Here is a 14,283-nt window from a genome sequence, read left to right on the forward strand (position 1 = left end):
AATTCATGAACTCCAATTCAAGTTCTACCAGCTCAGAACACTGCAAAAAGGATGCTGGAAGAGAATGGCAGCAAACTCAGGATGCAAACAGCTCACCATGGCACAACAAAGGAATCACCAATACAGTCTTAGTAGCTTGCAATGGAGAGAAAGTTTGAAATCTCCACTGTATGAAGCAACGCAGGATCATAGCTGAGGAGGCAACAAGCCATGTTGAAATCAAGGAAATAAGGGCTCCAAGGTGAACTTCAAAAACTGGAGAGAAGTCCAGAGCTAGTAACTACACCAGCAAGGAGTGAGGTGAGCAAGATGAAACGGAACCAGGTCTAGGGTGCAGGCACCTCCTGCAGGTCATGTAACCCTGTGGACCTGGAGTTTTTGTAAAGTATCCTCCTTGAAGCTTGTAGGTACTTGATGAGAGAGTCAAACTTGATACTGGATGTGGAAACCTGGGTACAGGTGCCTCCTGCAGGTCGTATGGAACCCAGGAATCTGACGTTGCTGTGGAGTATACTCTGGTTGGTATATCCTCTAGGAGTCACTTTGACGAAAGAGTGAATTGTGATACTGGATGTGGAAACCTGGAGGCAGGCTCCTCCTGCAGGTCGTATGAAACCCAGGAAGAAGTGAAACATTGCAGTGGAAGGAACAGAGATGGTCCTAGGAACCGTGGCAGGCACCTCCTGCAGATCAATATGGTTCCAGGACTGACTGAGCTTGAAGAAGTCTGGATGCAGGCGCCTCCTGTGGGTCATGGAAATCCAGACATGCTGAAAAGAGACAATCAAGTTAGTACATACAATTCTGAATAGAAAAAGGAAACATGAGTCCAGAAACTTGAAGAAAAAATGTCTGCATAAAAACAGGGAACATGAGTCCAGAATTTTTTTTGGAAAAATGTTTGCTAGAAAACAGGTAACATAAGTCCAGCAAACTTGAGAAAAATTTCTGGTAAAAGTTTAGGCCAGACAAAAATTTAAAAAATGTGTCCAGGAAATTGTGCCTATCACAGGCACAGGCTGACCAAGCTCTTGGCCTTTGAATACTGTTGTGAATGAGCCCTGCAGGCCCTGAGGAGGGACTCGGAAGCAGGATCATCTGCTCTTGGGAGAGAGTGAACCCTTGACCCACGGGGTGACTCAGAGAGGAGCCCCAAGACACACCCCAAGGGAGGTGAGCAAGTGCAGGCATGGGCGGAGCAATTACACAGGAGCTGGGACGAATCTGGGTCAGCCCCCCGCTGAGCCAACACACACCAGTGAAGTCAGATGGAGGTAGAGGGCTGAAAACGAAGAGAAAAGGAACTGGAACAGGAGGCTCCAGATCCTAGAATGAGAGAAGAGTCAGAGTACATAGCGAAGACGAGGATTCCTGGTACTTGGACGAGACAAAACTCTGGAGACTTGGATGAGACGAGGATCTTGGAACATGGAAGAGATAAGTCTCTTTGGAACTTGGAAGAGACGAGACTCTTGGAACTGGGAAGGCACTGTCCCTCAGGGCACCCTACACAGCCCAATGTGGACTGGTCACAGACCGCCCTGTCCTACTGCATACCCCACACAATCTGAAAGGCTGGTCATGGACCAAGCAGAGAGCGGGACTAGCATAGGACAGAGAGAAGGATCCGGACAGCGCTTGAAAGAGGTCCAGCTGGAAGGGGACTCCAGTCACCAAAGACAGACACCAAATGAGATGGATTTACTCCCACAAAGGATGGCTAGAGACGAACTCTGGTGGAAGGCAAAGGTGGCTGCGGATTCTTCAGGATCAAGATGCAGAACAAAGAAGATCAGTACACAAGAGAATGGTACCTCTGAAGGCAAGGGCATCTGGACATCTGAACGAGTGGACATCTGGATATCTGGACATTTGTATGAGAGGACATCAGAACGAGTGAACATCCGGACATCTGAACAGGTGGACAAGTGGACATCTAGAAGAGAGGACATCTGGAAGAGGAGACATATGAACAACTGGATACAGATGAGGATCTCAAGGGCTTCAGGAAGGGAAGTCAGGGACTAGAACACACCACACAGGAGATCTGACGGAGACATCATGAATACGAAGAACATGAAATCATCTGAACAGGAGCAGTGGATGGACTTCTTGGAAGCTGAAGAAAGTCCAAGGGAGATGTAACTCAATTCAAAGGCCCTGAGAAACTGAAGCAGGGCCTTTATATTAGGCAGGACCAGGAAAAGCCCTGAAGACGTCATCTGGTGGGGCTGAAGAGTGCTTCCTGCTTCTGGCCCTTTAAATGGTGCGAAGAGGCATGCGTCCACGCCTAAAGAGACCACGGAGGCTGGATGGCAGAGCCAAAACCTGTGGCGGCGTCCTGCCACCTGGAGGAGGAGAGAGCAGGCCGGAGGCGGCTCCTGTCATGAAGAGGAGCTCTGGTAGCGCTCAGGCCGCGGAGGAAGAGGGAATCCTGGCAGGGACTTCTCTGCTGCAGGCATCAGCGGCATGGCTCCAGCCGCACAGGAGAGAGAGGAAGCAGTGGCGGCAGGGCCACAAAGGTGAAGGGAGGCGCAGCTCGATGGCAGTCTGGGCTGCAATGAAGAGCAACAGCGTCAGCCGGGGCAGGAGAGAGATGAGAGCCTGAACGCGGGATGGGGTCTGCGGGCAGGATCTTAACAATCAGATAGTTTATGGTACAATTATTGGCATAATTAAAAGTTATAAGAACACGTAATAGTTATCAATGATAAGATATGCATAAAATATAATAACGGATAAAACTTTTCAATGATAAAAGTGAGAGTAACAAATAGTGTATAATATATATTATGGGTGTATATCAATTAGAATCAGAGTATGCCTTCCTGAACAGCCATGTTTTAACCTCATTCTTAAAGATTTTATGTTTTTTTGTAGGTGAAACTCGGTAGTGAGTTCCATAATTTTGGACTGGCAAGTGAAATTGCTCTATCTCTTACTTGTGTTAATTGAGCAGTTTTTATTGAAGGGATAGATAATAAGTCTTGTTTGGCTGAGCATAAGTTACACTGTGGTGTGTGCATTTTTATGGCAGTATTGAGCCAGTCAATTTTTTCTCCATAGATGATTTTATTTATTTATTTATTTATTTCGGATTTTTATATACCGACATTCTCAATACAAGTATCGAATCAGGTCGGTTTACGTATAACAAAACTTTCGCAAAAAAGGTGTTACATTGAACAGCGTTTCTTAACATATAGCGTATAACATATAGCATATAACATATAGCATATAGGTATAAATAATAGAATTAAATATTACATAGATAATAATAATAATAACTCGTCAACAGGACGTGGGTAAATGTTCGGCATGTTTAAAGCGAGAATAAATATCTAGAAAAATTAAAGGGGTAGACTAAATTGAGATATGAGGGAACATAGACCATGTTGATGTGCAAAAAATGTGAGATATGCATGAGTTAAGGAAGACTGATGATTTTGTGAGTGATTGTTAATACTTTGTATTCTACTCTATATTTTATAGGAAGCCAGTGGTGTGATATCAGAACCGGGGTAATGTGTTCATGTTTTTTGGTTTCTGTAAGGATTCTTGCTGCTGAGTTTTGAAGAAGTTGAAGAGGACGTATTGAAAATAATGTTAATCCTAGAAGAAGGGCATTACAGTAGTCGAGATTAGCAAAAATAAGGAGTTGAAGAATAGTTCTGAAGTCATTTTGGTCTAAGAATAACTTTAATCATTTTAGGATTCATAATTTATAATATCCTTCTTGATTTTTGTTGCATTATGTGTCTTGCAGTTTAATTCATTGTCAATGAAAACTCTCAAGTCACAGACATGTTGTATCGGATGTATTATCATTTGCTTGTCCTCCAAAATCAAAGGTGGTAAAGGATCATTGGATGTTTTTCTATCCAATGCTATATTTTCTGTTTTAGACATGTTCAGTATGAGTTTCATATGAGATAGTAATTGTTTAATGTAGGATTAATACATGGCAGTTTTTTTGTATGTAGATTCAATGGAATCAATGATCGGAATGAGAATTTGTATATCATCTGCATAAATAAATTTTACTAAACCAAGACCAGAAAGTAAACGGCAGAGAGGCAACATATAAATATTAAATAATGTGGCAGAAATTACTCCTGTGTTAAGCTGTATTTTTTCTGATAGCGAATTATTGATTTTTACTTGAAAATTTTGGTTAGATATGATGAAAACCATTGCAGGTTGTGTTAGTAAGTCCAATTTCAGATAGCCTTTTAAGGAGAATAGAGTGACTAACTGTATCAAATGTAGCGGAAAGATCTAATAGTATTAGTAGAAATTTGTTTCCATTGTCAAGTCCTCTTAAAGTGGTATGCTTCTCTTTTTTTTTCCTTTTTCTTTATTTCATTGTAAATCGCTCCTTTTTTCATTCTTGGTCTCTCCTTTTTCTACAATGAGTTGAGATATGTGTGAAGATACTTTGTCTCTTTTACTATGTTAATATGATATCATTAGTTTATATGGTATGACACATTGCTCATTTACTCTGGTACAATGATTCTTGTGTTTAATTGTAAAATCTATAAAACTAAAATTTAAAAAAAAAAAATTCCTAGACCTTGCTTATCAGTGCTGAGCGAAACTGTGAAGCCATGCAGCTGCAGTTATGCTACATTTCTGACTATTAACATTGGCATTTTATTGAAACAGTACTGCACAATACTGCCCTTCATGAAGAAATAATACTTTTGAATTGTATCATTAAGACTCAAAACTAAAAAAATAAAAACATGATTATTTTATGAATGATGGCCATTTACCGCATGCTCATTACAATATATTACTATAGCTTTGTTTTATGATTATGTGTGCTGTAGTTTAGAATAAATAGTACTTCATATTTTGCATACTACTTCATATCTTGCTTTTAATGAAAGTCAGCATTTCTCTGGGGAGACTTATTCTCTCACACAGGCATCTAACTAGGTACTACTGAAAGCAAACTGTTTAGGCTACAAAGCACAGAACAATTACCAGACAGAAGCAAGAGAGTTGGAACATATATTTATGATAGTTCCCCAAGCTTTTAGTTTTTTTTAGTTTGAAGATGATAGGATATTTTGACTCCTGAGACAAAAATGTGATTAAACTCCAGTTTGTTATAGCATATAATATATTGTGGTGCATTTTGCATTAAGAATTGTTTTCTATCTTATTATAAGAAAAGTTGAATTTTGAAGGATATACTAGTGGAAATACTCAGTAAAAATGACAGTTAAAGAAAGTATTCTCCAGCAAGTTATCCCTTGCTTTGCCCTCGTCTCACCCAGAAATTTCTGCTGGAACCAGTACTCTTTTCCCCCTCCATTCTCCAGCCTGATCTGACCACTCTTTTCCCTACTCCCTCTCCAAACCGACCTCATTGTTTCAGTTATTGTTGCTGCTGACTCAAGTTGCTTCCTTCATTGTTGTGTACTTGTTATCCTGCTGATGGGCTGCCTTGGGTTTGGGCAATCTTTTTTCAAGATTTTGTGCATGCCAGTCATGTGTTCAGTGTGTGCATTTCAGTCAGAGAGGTGGGACAAAGAGAAGGGATGTGCAGGGAAGATGTTGCTGGTATCACAAAGGGAGAGAAGATATCAGAAAGAGAAAAGGACTTGCAGCAAGGTGCAGAATTGTAAAAAGTGTGAGTGTTAGACATTTTTAGGACAACAAAATAGTAAGGTTAGTTTGAGATAAGGTTAAGGAGGATCCAGCAGAAAGTAAAATAATTTGTGCAAGAAAGATGAGTTTGTCAGTGTTATTGACAGAGTGACAGAGAATCCTCTAGCAAATGTTTAATATGTGTATATAGATAATTTTAGGATTTTCTTAGTATACTACAGTAGATTGCAACTTCAGAGCTAGATGGGTAAACTAAATCACAGCTAACTCTCTACCTGGGTAACATCAAGCTAGTTTGAGAGAACACTGCACAAATCACATCTTTGGGTGAGTTTCCTCACTCCAAAGGTCATCAAATCTTCACGAGAGTGCACTGTTCTGTTCGTACTTTGCAGTCTGCATGTCAAAGTGGCCCCCTAACCCCTACACTAATACCTAAACCTCACCTCAAGTCACTAGGTGGGCCTACTATAGAGGTATAAATGCCTACCTAGTATGAGGGCCTTATAGTTAGTCTCAGTCTCTCTCTCTCTCTCTCTCTCTCTCTCTCTCTCTCTCTCTCTCTCTCCCCTCATTTGGTTAAGTTACAAGGATATTCAGCAGCATGGCTTATCCAGCTAAGTAGCTCTGCCCAACCACTTTTTCCCTAGAAAAAAGATAGCCGGATAAGTAACCTATCCAGCTATCTAGAACCACTGAGTTTACCAGGATATTCAGTGGTTGCTAGATAGCCAGATAAATGCTTTTATCTGGCTATCTCCCATTTGAATATCAGTCCTATCAAGTTTAGAGTTTAATGGTATTTGATAAGTAATGGGTCAGACCAAGAATGTCTCCAAAAATGTTAGGAAAGGACTAATTAGTATTACATCTGAACCACACATAAACCAAGAGATTTGGGCATTGAACTGAAGTGTCACAGGAAACTAATTGACTTTGATTTTAGCCCTACCTCAGAGGCCTGTTTACTAAAGGCTTTCTCCCATTTTGTGTCTATGGACAAAATGCTTAATAAATAGGGCACTTAGTTTGGCTCTAATTTCTGATTCAAATGTGAATATTCATTCGTCAGCAAAACGTATGAGTGCCCCAAATATGCACATTTTCCTATGTTTTTGTTATGATGCTGCTCTCAGAGCCCATTCCAGATCTCTTCTTGCAGCCTAGGCCACTTTGCCGCTGACTCCTTCTCTCTTCACAGCTACTAAGCCGCCGCTGATGCTCCTCACAGCCCAACGCCTCTGTGGGCGGCAGGAGGGGCCGCCGTTGCTTTGTTGCAGCAGGAGCTGCTGCTGACTTCATTTTCATGTGGCCCTGGTGCCGCTGCCATTCATCCTCATGCGGTAGGGACGCTGCTGCTGCTCCTGCCTCCCTGGGCTCTGCATAGGTGCGTGCACCTCTTCACACTATTTAAAGGGCCAGTGGTGGGAAAAGCCCGCAGCCCCAACTAATGATGTCTTCAGCCTGCACCTAGTCCAGCCCTATAAAAGGTTCTCTTCCACTTCCTCGGAGCCTTTGAACTGGACTTCACAGTGGCCTGTGGTCTCCTTCCAGTCAATGTCTTCCTTGGTCTTGTGTCTTGATGGCTCCATGTTACATGTTCTTGATGTTCCTGGTCTCCTTCATTTGATGTTCCTGCTCCTGTTCTTCATCGGAGCTCCCTCGTCATCTGTTCCTGATGACCCATGTTCCATGTTCCTGATGCTCTAGATGCTCCAGATGTTCCATGTTCCAGTCCTAGTCCTGATGTCCTCATCTCTGGCTCTTCGTCCTGCTTCCAGTTTTCCTGCTTCACCATCTTTCCTGGCGTGCCACTGTTGTGGTCTATGACCAGCCCATGGGGGGCTGTGTATGGTGCTTCATGGCACAAGGCCTGTCCTCATGTCTGCAGCGCAAGTCTCCGGAAGCCCCTTGTTTTTAATTCTGAGATCTGTTCCTGAATCTGAGTCCTGAGTCTTGAATCCTGAGTCTTGAATCCTGCTCTCAGTCTTTGGAGTACCTTGTGCTTGCTTCATCCATGCCCAAGACTCAAGCCAGAACCTGCTCCGCTTCAGCATGGTCCATGACCAGCTACAGGCGACTGTGTAAGGTGCACCTCTGTGCAGGCCTCTCCTGAATCTTCGACATGTTTCCAGTTCCAAGTCTTCACTTTCTCGTCTGGAGTCTGCTTCGCTTTCGGTGTGATACGCGACCAGCCATGGGCGGCTGTGTAGGGCACGCTCCCGGACCCCCGCTGGACCCCCAGGGACTTTTGGCCAGCTTGGGGGGACCTCCTGACCCCCACAAGACTTGCCAAAAGTCCAGCGGGGGTCCGGGAGCGACCTCCTGCACTCGGGCTGTATTGCCAGTATCAAAATGGCGCCGGCGCTTCCTTTGCCCTCACTATGTGACATATGAGGGCAAAGGCTAGCGAAGCCCAATTCACATCCCTATCCGAAGCTCGATTCACATCCCTAGTGCCTAAACACTCTCACCTCCCACGATTGTGTCTTGGGGCTCCTCCCTGAGCCGTCCCATGGCCCAAGGGCTCACTATCTCTCTGAGCAAGTGACTGCATCTCTGCACTCGCAACAGTTTTCAATGTGTGATGGAACACAGAGTTGCCAAGTTACCCATTTCTAGAAGGGAGATTTTAGGCCAGCCCTGGATTTCTGACAACCCGGTACAGTTGCACTATAGAATATGCAGCATTGATTTTAATTGGTAGAAACAGGGACTACAGATACAACACTTCTTTGATATATAGTTCAAATCCAGGGTTGGCCAGAGTGTTATCTTTCTGGAACTTATTAACTTGGCAGCTCTGGAAATACTAGAAATACTGGTGGTAATGACATATAATGGAACTCAACATTTTAAGATTCAGCTTTTTTATGATCTACTGCTGGGATGGGCAGAAAAGCATCTCTGATGAGACCTAGATGAAAATAATAGAAACTATATTCATGTAGAAAGTCAGCGTCATATGCATATATTTATGTCAATGTGTCAACAATGACTTTAACACAGTCCCAGACAGACTTTGAATTTTATTGTTTTATGATAAGAATAATTAAGGTGCTGTTGGCTTTGCATGTGCAGCAGCAGAAGAGAAGGCAGATACAGCAGTCAGAATAGTCACAAATAATCACAGATCCTATTTTCCTACAACAGCTCAAGGGCAGATCTTGTGACAAAAGTTATAAAACTGTGGAAAACTTCCTGAAATTCTGCAGCAAATTGGCTTACATTTGAAACATTTTCCATATTAATAATGAATTCATTTTGCAGAATAAAAATATAGTATTTTGGTAAACTTGCTTTGTATTTGTATAATGTTGTTCTTTTGGGAATTTTATGGGTGAGAGAACTCAGGAAAAGATGTGGGAGAAGAGAGGAAGAGAAGATCTTAGGACTGTGCTGAAGAAAGGGGAGGAAGGATTAGGAATGGGAGAGGAGAAAGGAAGAAAGGGGATGAATAGGTAAAGGAAAGAATATTAAAGAGAGGGGAAGAGGAGGAAGAGGCTCTCCTGGGGAAGAGCCTCCCCAACTGCTTATCCTTAGTTTCTCTTTCTCCTCTCTAGTCCTCACTTTCTTCCTTCCTCTTTCCACCTCAGTTCATCTTTCTGTTACTTCCTCTGTTGCTGGTGGCTCAAGTGCTATTTTGAAACATGCAGAACAGTCTATTGCCTTCATGATTCAACTTGCTATTTGGGTCCCAGGATACAAAATCAGTATAATCTTTGCTCAGCCTCATTTTGTTTGATCTAATTAAGGGAGTGTTAACTCGTAAAAGTGAGTCAAAAAACATGTTGTGAGTCTAATAAAGAAGTATCACTTTATATACCGTAGTTTTTTTGTTTATTGATTTTTATTTCTGTGCATTGTAAGAAGCCAAAATCATTTTCTTTCATTGTTCAGACCCCCGCCAGTGAGTGAAGCTTCACCAAAAGGGACCATAGTTGCTGTTGTTATTGCTGCCGCTTTGAATCAAACCATTGTCTATTCTATTGTTTCTGGAAATGGGGAAGGTAAGTCATGTTCCATGAAGAATCTCTTTTCTTAATGAATTAATTAGAAATGCCGAGTTTTATGTTGTTGAGTTTTGGGTTTTGTCTGATTCTTTATGAATGTTTTTATGAATGTTTGTATTTGTTATATGCCTAGAAGGGTAGATAGATGGGATATACATTTCTTCAATAAATAATAATAATGGGTGTTATTGAAAAGCCTACTAGTTATAAATGACAGTTTATTATTGTTAAGAAGAAGAAATGTTCAAGAAATTGTAATTATGCACCACAAGTCTAAATCCTGAATGAAATAAAAAGACCAAACTAGCTTGATGATAAGACAAGGTTTAATTTTAAAACTGTGCATATTAAAAGAAACCTGCCATTTCTAATAATAATTGCCAAGCCAAACACTGCTGTTGAGGTGACCCAGTGGAGCCCATCCCTATGGACTGAAGACTGCATCTAAAGTGGTGCAGATCATGGCAGAGACTGTTTAGTACTTTTTCACCTGAAAATAAGATGATTATTTTTTACTCAAGGCCATTTTATAATAGAGCTAATAAGGCATTTGTCAGGGGGTTAGATTTTGGTAGATTGTGGTACAAATACACCATAAAATGATCTATGAAAATAAATAGTGAAATAATGTTTGGCTTTTTTTTCATAAAATACAAACTTTATGAGATCAATTTTCAAAAGATTTGTATGGACCTACATGGATAGAATAAGGAGTTATATGTATGGACTGGCAGAATGCACTTAGGTATATTTTCAGACATCTAAAATTTGCATAAATTTGGTCACATAAAAAGAGGGGGGGGGGGGAAGAGAGAGGGTTGGGTTTTGAAAAAGTGAGGAGATTTCTACTTGCTGTTATGGAGTGGACCCTTGGGCCAGCTAGGAGATGATGACAGGCCGCTGAGGGGTGGCCCACAGTAGAGTCCGTAGCTGGGAGGTGGATCAAGGCCAGGAGACCAACTGGAAGCCCGAGGTCCCCCCGGGTGGAGCCCTTGGGGACCCAGGCCACTTGGACTTAGGTGCAGTCTTCTGGAGACAAAGAGTCCAAAGAGAAGTCTGGGTCGAGGCAGGCGGCAGAGAAGCACAATGAGGAAACAGACCAGTAGTCGGGGCAGGCAGTAGAACAGCGAAGACCAGTGATGAACCAAGGATCAGGACGGGCAGCAGACACAGAGAACCAGAAGCAAAGCTGAAGTCAAGAACCAGGAAGACAAGCCAAGAGGAAGCTGGGAGTGGAGCGAGGATCAGGAACACCAGGATCAGGATCAGGAACGCAGCAAGTAGTGACTCAGAAGAGTGAACCTCGTTGCAAGGCAAAGCATAGAAGTAGCTGCTGGGCTTAAATACCCAGTCGCATCTGACATCATCCTAGGGGCCGGGCCAGGGTTTCCCGCCATGGCCCCTTTAAAACCCAAGCCCTTGCGTGCACCCGCGCCTAAGGGGTGGGGTTTGCAGCAGGAGCTCGGCAGCGTCTCCCTCGTGGAGATACCACTGCGGAGAGGCCCAGCCATGGCCCGGGGAAGGCCGGAGAACGCTGCGACTCAGCAGGAGCTGACAGCAAGGCAGGTGAGAGCCCAGCAGCATCCCGTGGCTGGGATTCATAACAGTAGCCCCCTCTTATGCCCCCTCCTTGAAAGTCTAGGCTTATCTGGGTGGTCTTGATGAAATTGGGAAAGGAGGGATTTATCCAGGATGTTGACAGCGGGCTCCCAAGTTTTGTCTTTAGGACCACATCCTTCCCAAGACAATAAGTATTCCCATCTTCGATGATGGAAGCGAAGATCCAACACATCCCTTACTTGCTAGATGGTGTCATCTTCAGCAATTGGTTGTGAGGGGTCTGGTAGTTTCTGGTGGAATTTCGAAAGAATCAGAGTTTTAAGCAGAGACACGTGGAATACGTTATTGTGTTTATGGCATATTTGTAGACTCTTGATCAAAGTGGTGATGACTCCTCCCATGGGGAGGGGCCCCGTAGGGAACCACAATGATATGCTAGACTCTAGTAAGCAGACATTGAGAGGAGAAGACTTTATTATACTGCTGGTGAATCTTTCCCAAGGAACGGACAGTGCTGTAGAGCAGTGGTATCACAGTAGCTCAGACAATCTCAGTAATAGATGGTCTCACCCAGATGTAGCAAAGGTCCGGTAGTGCTCCACAGTGCAGGATAAGCCGTGAACCTGAAAGGTGGAATAGGAAGAGTTGGAGCATAGCGATACTCACAGAGTGTCAGTGCTGTTAACTTCCTTCGGTAGTAGAATAAAGAGGAGGACCCGAGGTCCAATGCGCAGGATACCCTGAGCAGAGTAGGCCCTCAAGGAGCAAGTACCTAAGAGCGCTGAGAGTTCCTGAAAGAAAGCAGCCAGGACCCCCGAGGAGCGGGTGTCCTTAGGTTAGATAGTTGAACCCCAAAGGGCAGGTAGAAGTGAGAAGCCCCCAAGGAGCGGGTACCCAAAGCTTCTTTTGGAGTGAGATACCCCGGAGGGTGGAGAAGAATACAAGCGAGCAGCTTAGAAGCGGTCAGAGTAGAAAAAACAAAGTCCTTGCTAACTCGTTGGTTTGGAGCGGAGCTGAGGTTTAAATACCCAGAGGTATTTCAAGTTCAGAATCTCCTACAAAGTACTAACAATCATACATAAATCTATACACAAGCTCATTCCTCTGGAACTCAATACCCCTCTGCAGCCACGTATACCCTCCAGACCGGTGAGAACAGCCTATAAAGATACTCTCCTCGCCCCAACCATCAAATCCTCGTTAAAGAAACACACTCTATCCACAGCAGGCCCCGCGCAATGGAACTCTCTACCACCAGACCTCCGGAAAGAACCTTACCCTATCGTCTTTAAAAAGAGACTCAAAACTTGGCTATTCGAACAAGCCTTCTATCCATACCAATAATTTTACTCTAAATCTTCCCAAATATGCTCACCTTGTAACGTGTCTGTGTTACATGTCTACTGTATATTTAGCCAGATCCTTTCGAGTACTACATTATTTATTGTAACTTCTTGTTTCTTTAATCCCCAGTTACTTGATCCAAGTTTATTCTCCTGTTCGATGTAATTGCACTCTGTCTTGCTTGTTTAATGTTATAATGTAAACCGACTTGATATGTAACTTTTGCTACATGAATTTCAGTATATAAAAATGTTAAATAAATAAACAAACAAATAAATAAATAAATAGGTACTGACATCATGCGGTAGGGATGCCCCCAAGGTTCCTGCCATGACGTATACAAAAGCATAGGCAGCATGTGCGCGCATTCCCTAGGAGGCCTCAGGAGAAGCATGGCAGATGGGGATGCCCATGCTGGTTCAGAGACGCTGAATGGTTTTGGCACTTAGCAGCGGAGGCAGCCATCCTTCCGAGGGAGGAGGAAAAAGGTAGAAGAGAGGTAAGGCAGAGCGGTCGCAGGTGTCTGCGACCGACTGACGCAACAGTTGTAGGTCTTCAAAGTACTGGGAAGATGTAAACAATAAGAGACAATGCCAACTCTCTCTGAAACCGTGAAGGGTCCAATACATTTAGGCGCTACATGCATTGAAGGGATGCGGAGGTGGATGTGTTTTGTGCTCAACCATACTCTATCTCCCGGTTGAAATACTGGGGCTGGACGATGATTTTTATCAATGTTCTTCTTAGAGATGGCAACTGTTCGCTGCAACATGAGTTGTGTAGACTCCCAGAGGGAGTGAAGTTGCTGAGCAGATAGTTGAGCCACAGGAGATGGCACTGACAAAGGAAGAGGTAGAGGAGGCTTGGGTTGCCTATCGTAGACAAGCTGAAAGGGAGAAGTCCCTGTAGCTGAATGGACATGACGGTTGTGCGAGAACTCAGCCCATGGTAGTAAAGACAGCCAATTATCTTGCTTGTCCCTGACAAAGGCTCGGAGAAAGGTTTTTAGTGAGCGATTGGTTCATTCTGCTTGTCCGTTGCTCTGTGGATGGAACTCAGAGGTGAAATCCAAGCGGACTCCAAACATAAGAACATAAGAAGAACATAAGAAAATGCCATACTGGGTCAGACCAAGAGTCCATCAAGCCCAGCATCCTGTTTCCAACAGTGGCCAATCCAGGCCATAAGAACCTGGCAAGTACCCAAAAACTAAGTCTATTCCATGTAACCACTGCTAATGGCAGTGGCTATTCTCTAAGTGAACTTAATAGCAGGTAATGGACTTCTCCTCCAAGAACTTATCCAATCCTTTTTTAAACACAGCTATACTAACTGCACGAACCACATTCTCTGGCAACAAATTCCAGAGTTTAATTGTGCGTTGAGTAAAAAAGAACTTTCTCCGATTAGTTTTAAATGTGCCCCATGCTAACTTCATGGAGTGTCCCCTAGTCTTTCTACTATCCGAAAGAGTAAATAACCGATTCACATCTACCCGTTCTAGACCTCTCATGATTTTAAACACCTCTATCATATCCCCCCTCAGTCGTCTCTTCTCCAAGCTGAAAAGTCCTAACCTCTTTAGTCTTTCCTCATAGGGGAGTTGTTCCATTCCCCTTATCATTTTGGTAGCCCTTCTCTGTACCTTCTCCATCGCAATTATATCTTTTTTGAGATGCGGCGACCAGAATTGTACACAGTATTCAAGGTGCAGTCTCACCATGGAGCGATACAAACTTTTCAC

General features: G+C 43.2%; 1 protein-coding gene across 1 annotated transcript in view; it reads left to right on the forward strand.

Moving 5' to 3' along the window:
• The window catches only part of PCDH15 (protocadherin related 15), a 2,056,285-nt gene that overhangs the window by 1,666,051 nt on the left and 375,951 nt on the right, over positions 1 to 14,283 (forward strand). The window contains exon 25 of the mRNA XM_029609778.1: positions 9,523 to 9,632. Within this exon, the coding sequence (XP_029465638.1) occupies positions 9,523 to 9,632 (110 nt within the window). The remainder of the gene's footprint in view (positions 1 to 9,522; positions 9,633 to 14,283) is intronic.

Source organism: Rhinatrema bivittatum, chromosome 7, assembly GCF_901001135.1.
Source record: "Rhinatrema bivittatum chromosome 7, aRhiBiv1.1, whole genome shotgun sequence".
In the NCBI taxonomy this organism is placed as follows: Eukaryota; Metazoa; Chordata; class Amphibia; order Gymnophiona; family Rhinatrematidae; genus Rhinatrema; species Rhinatrema bivittatum.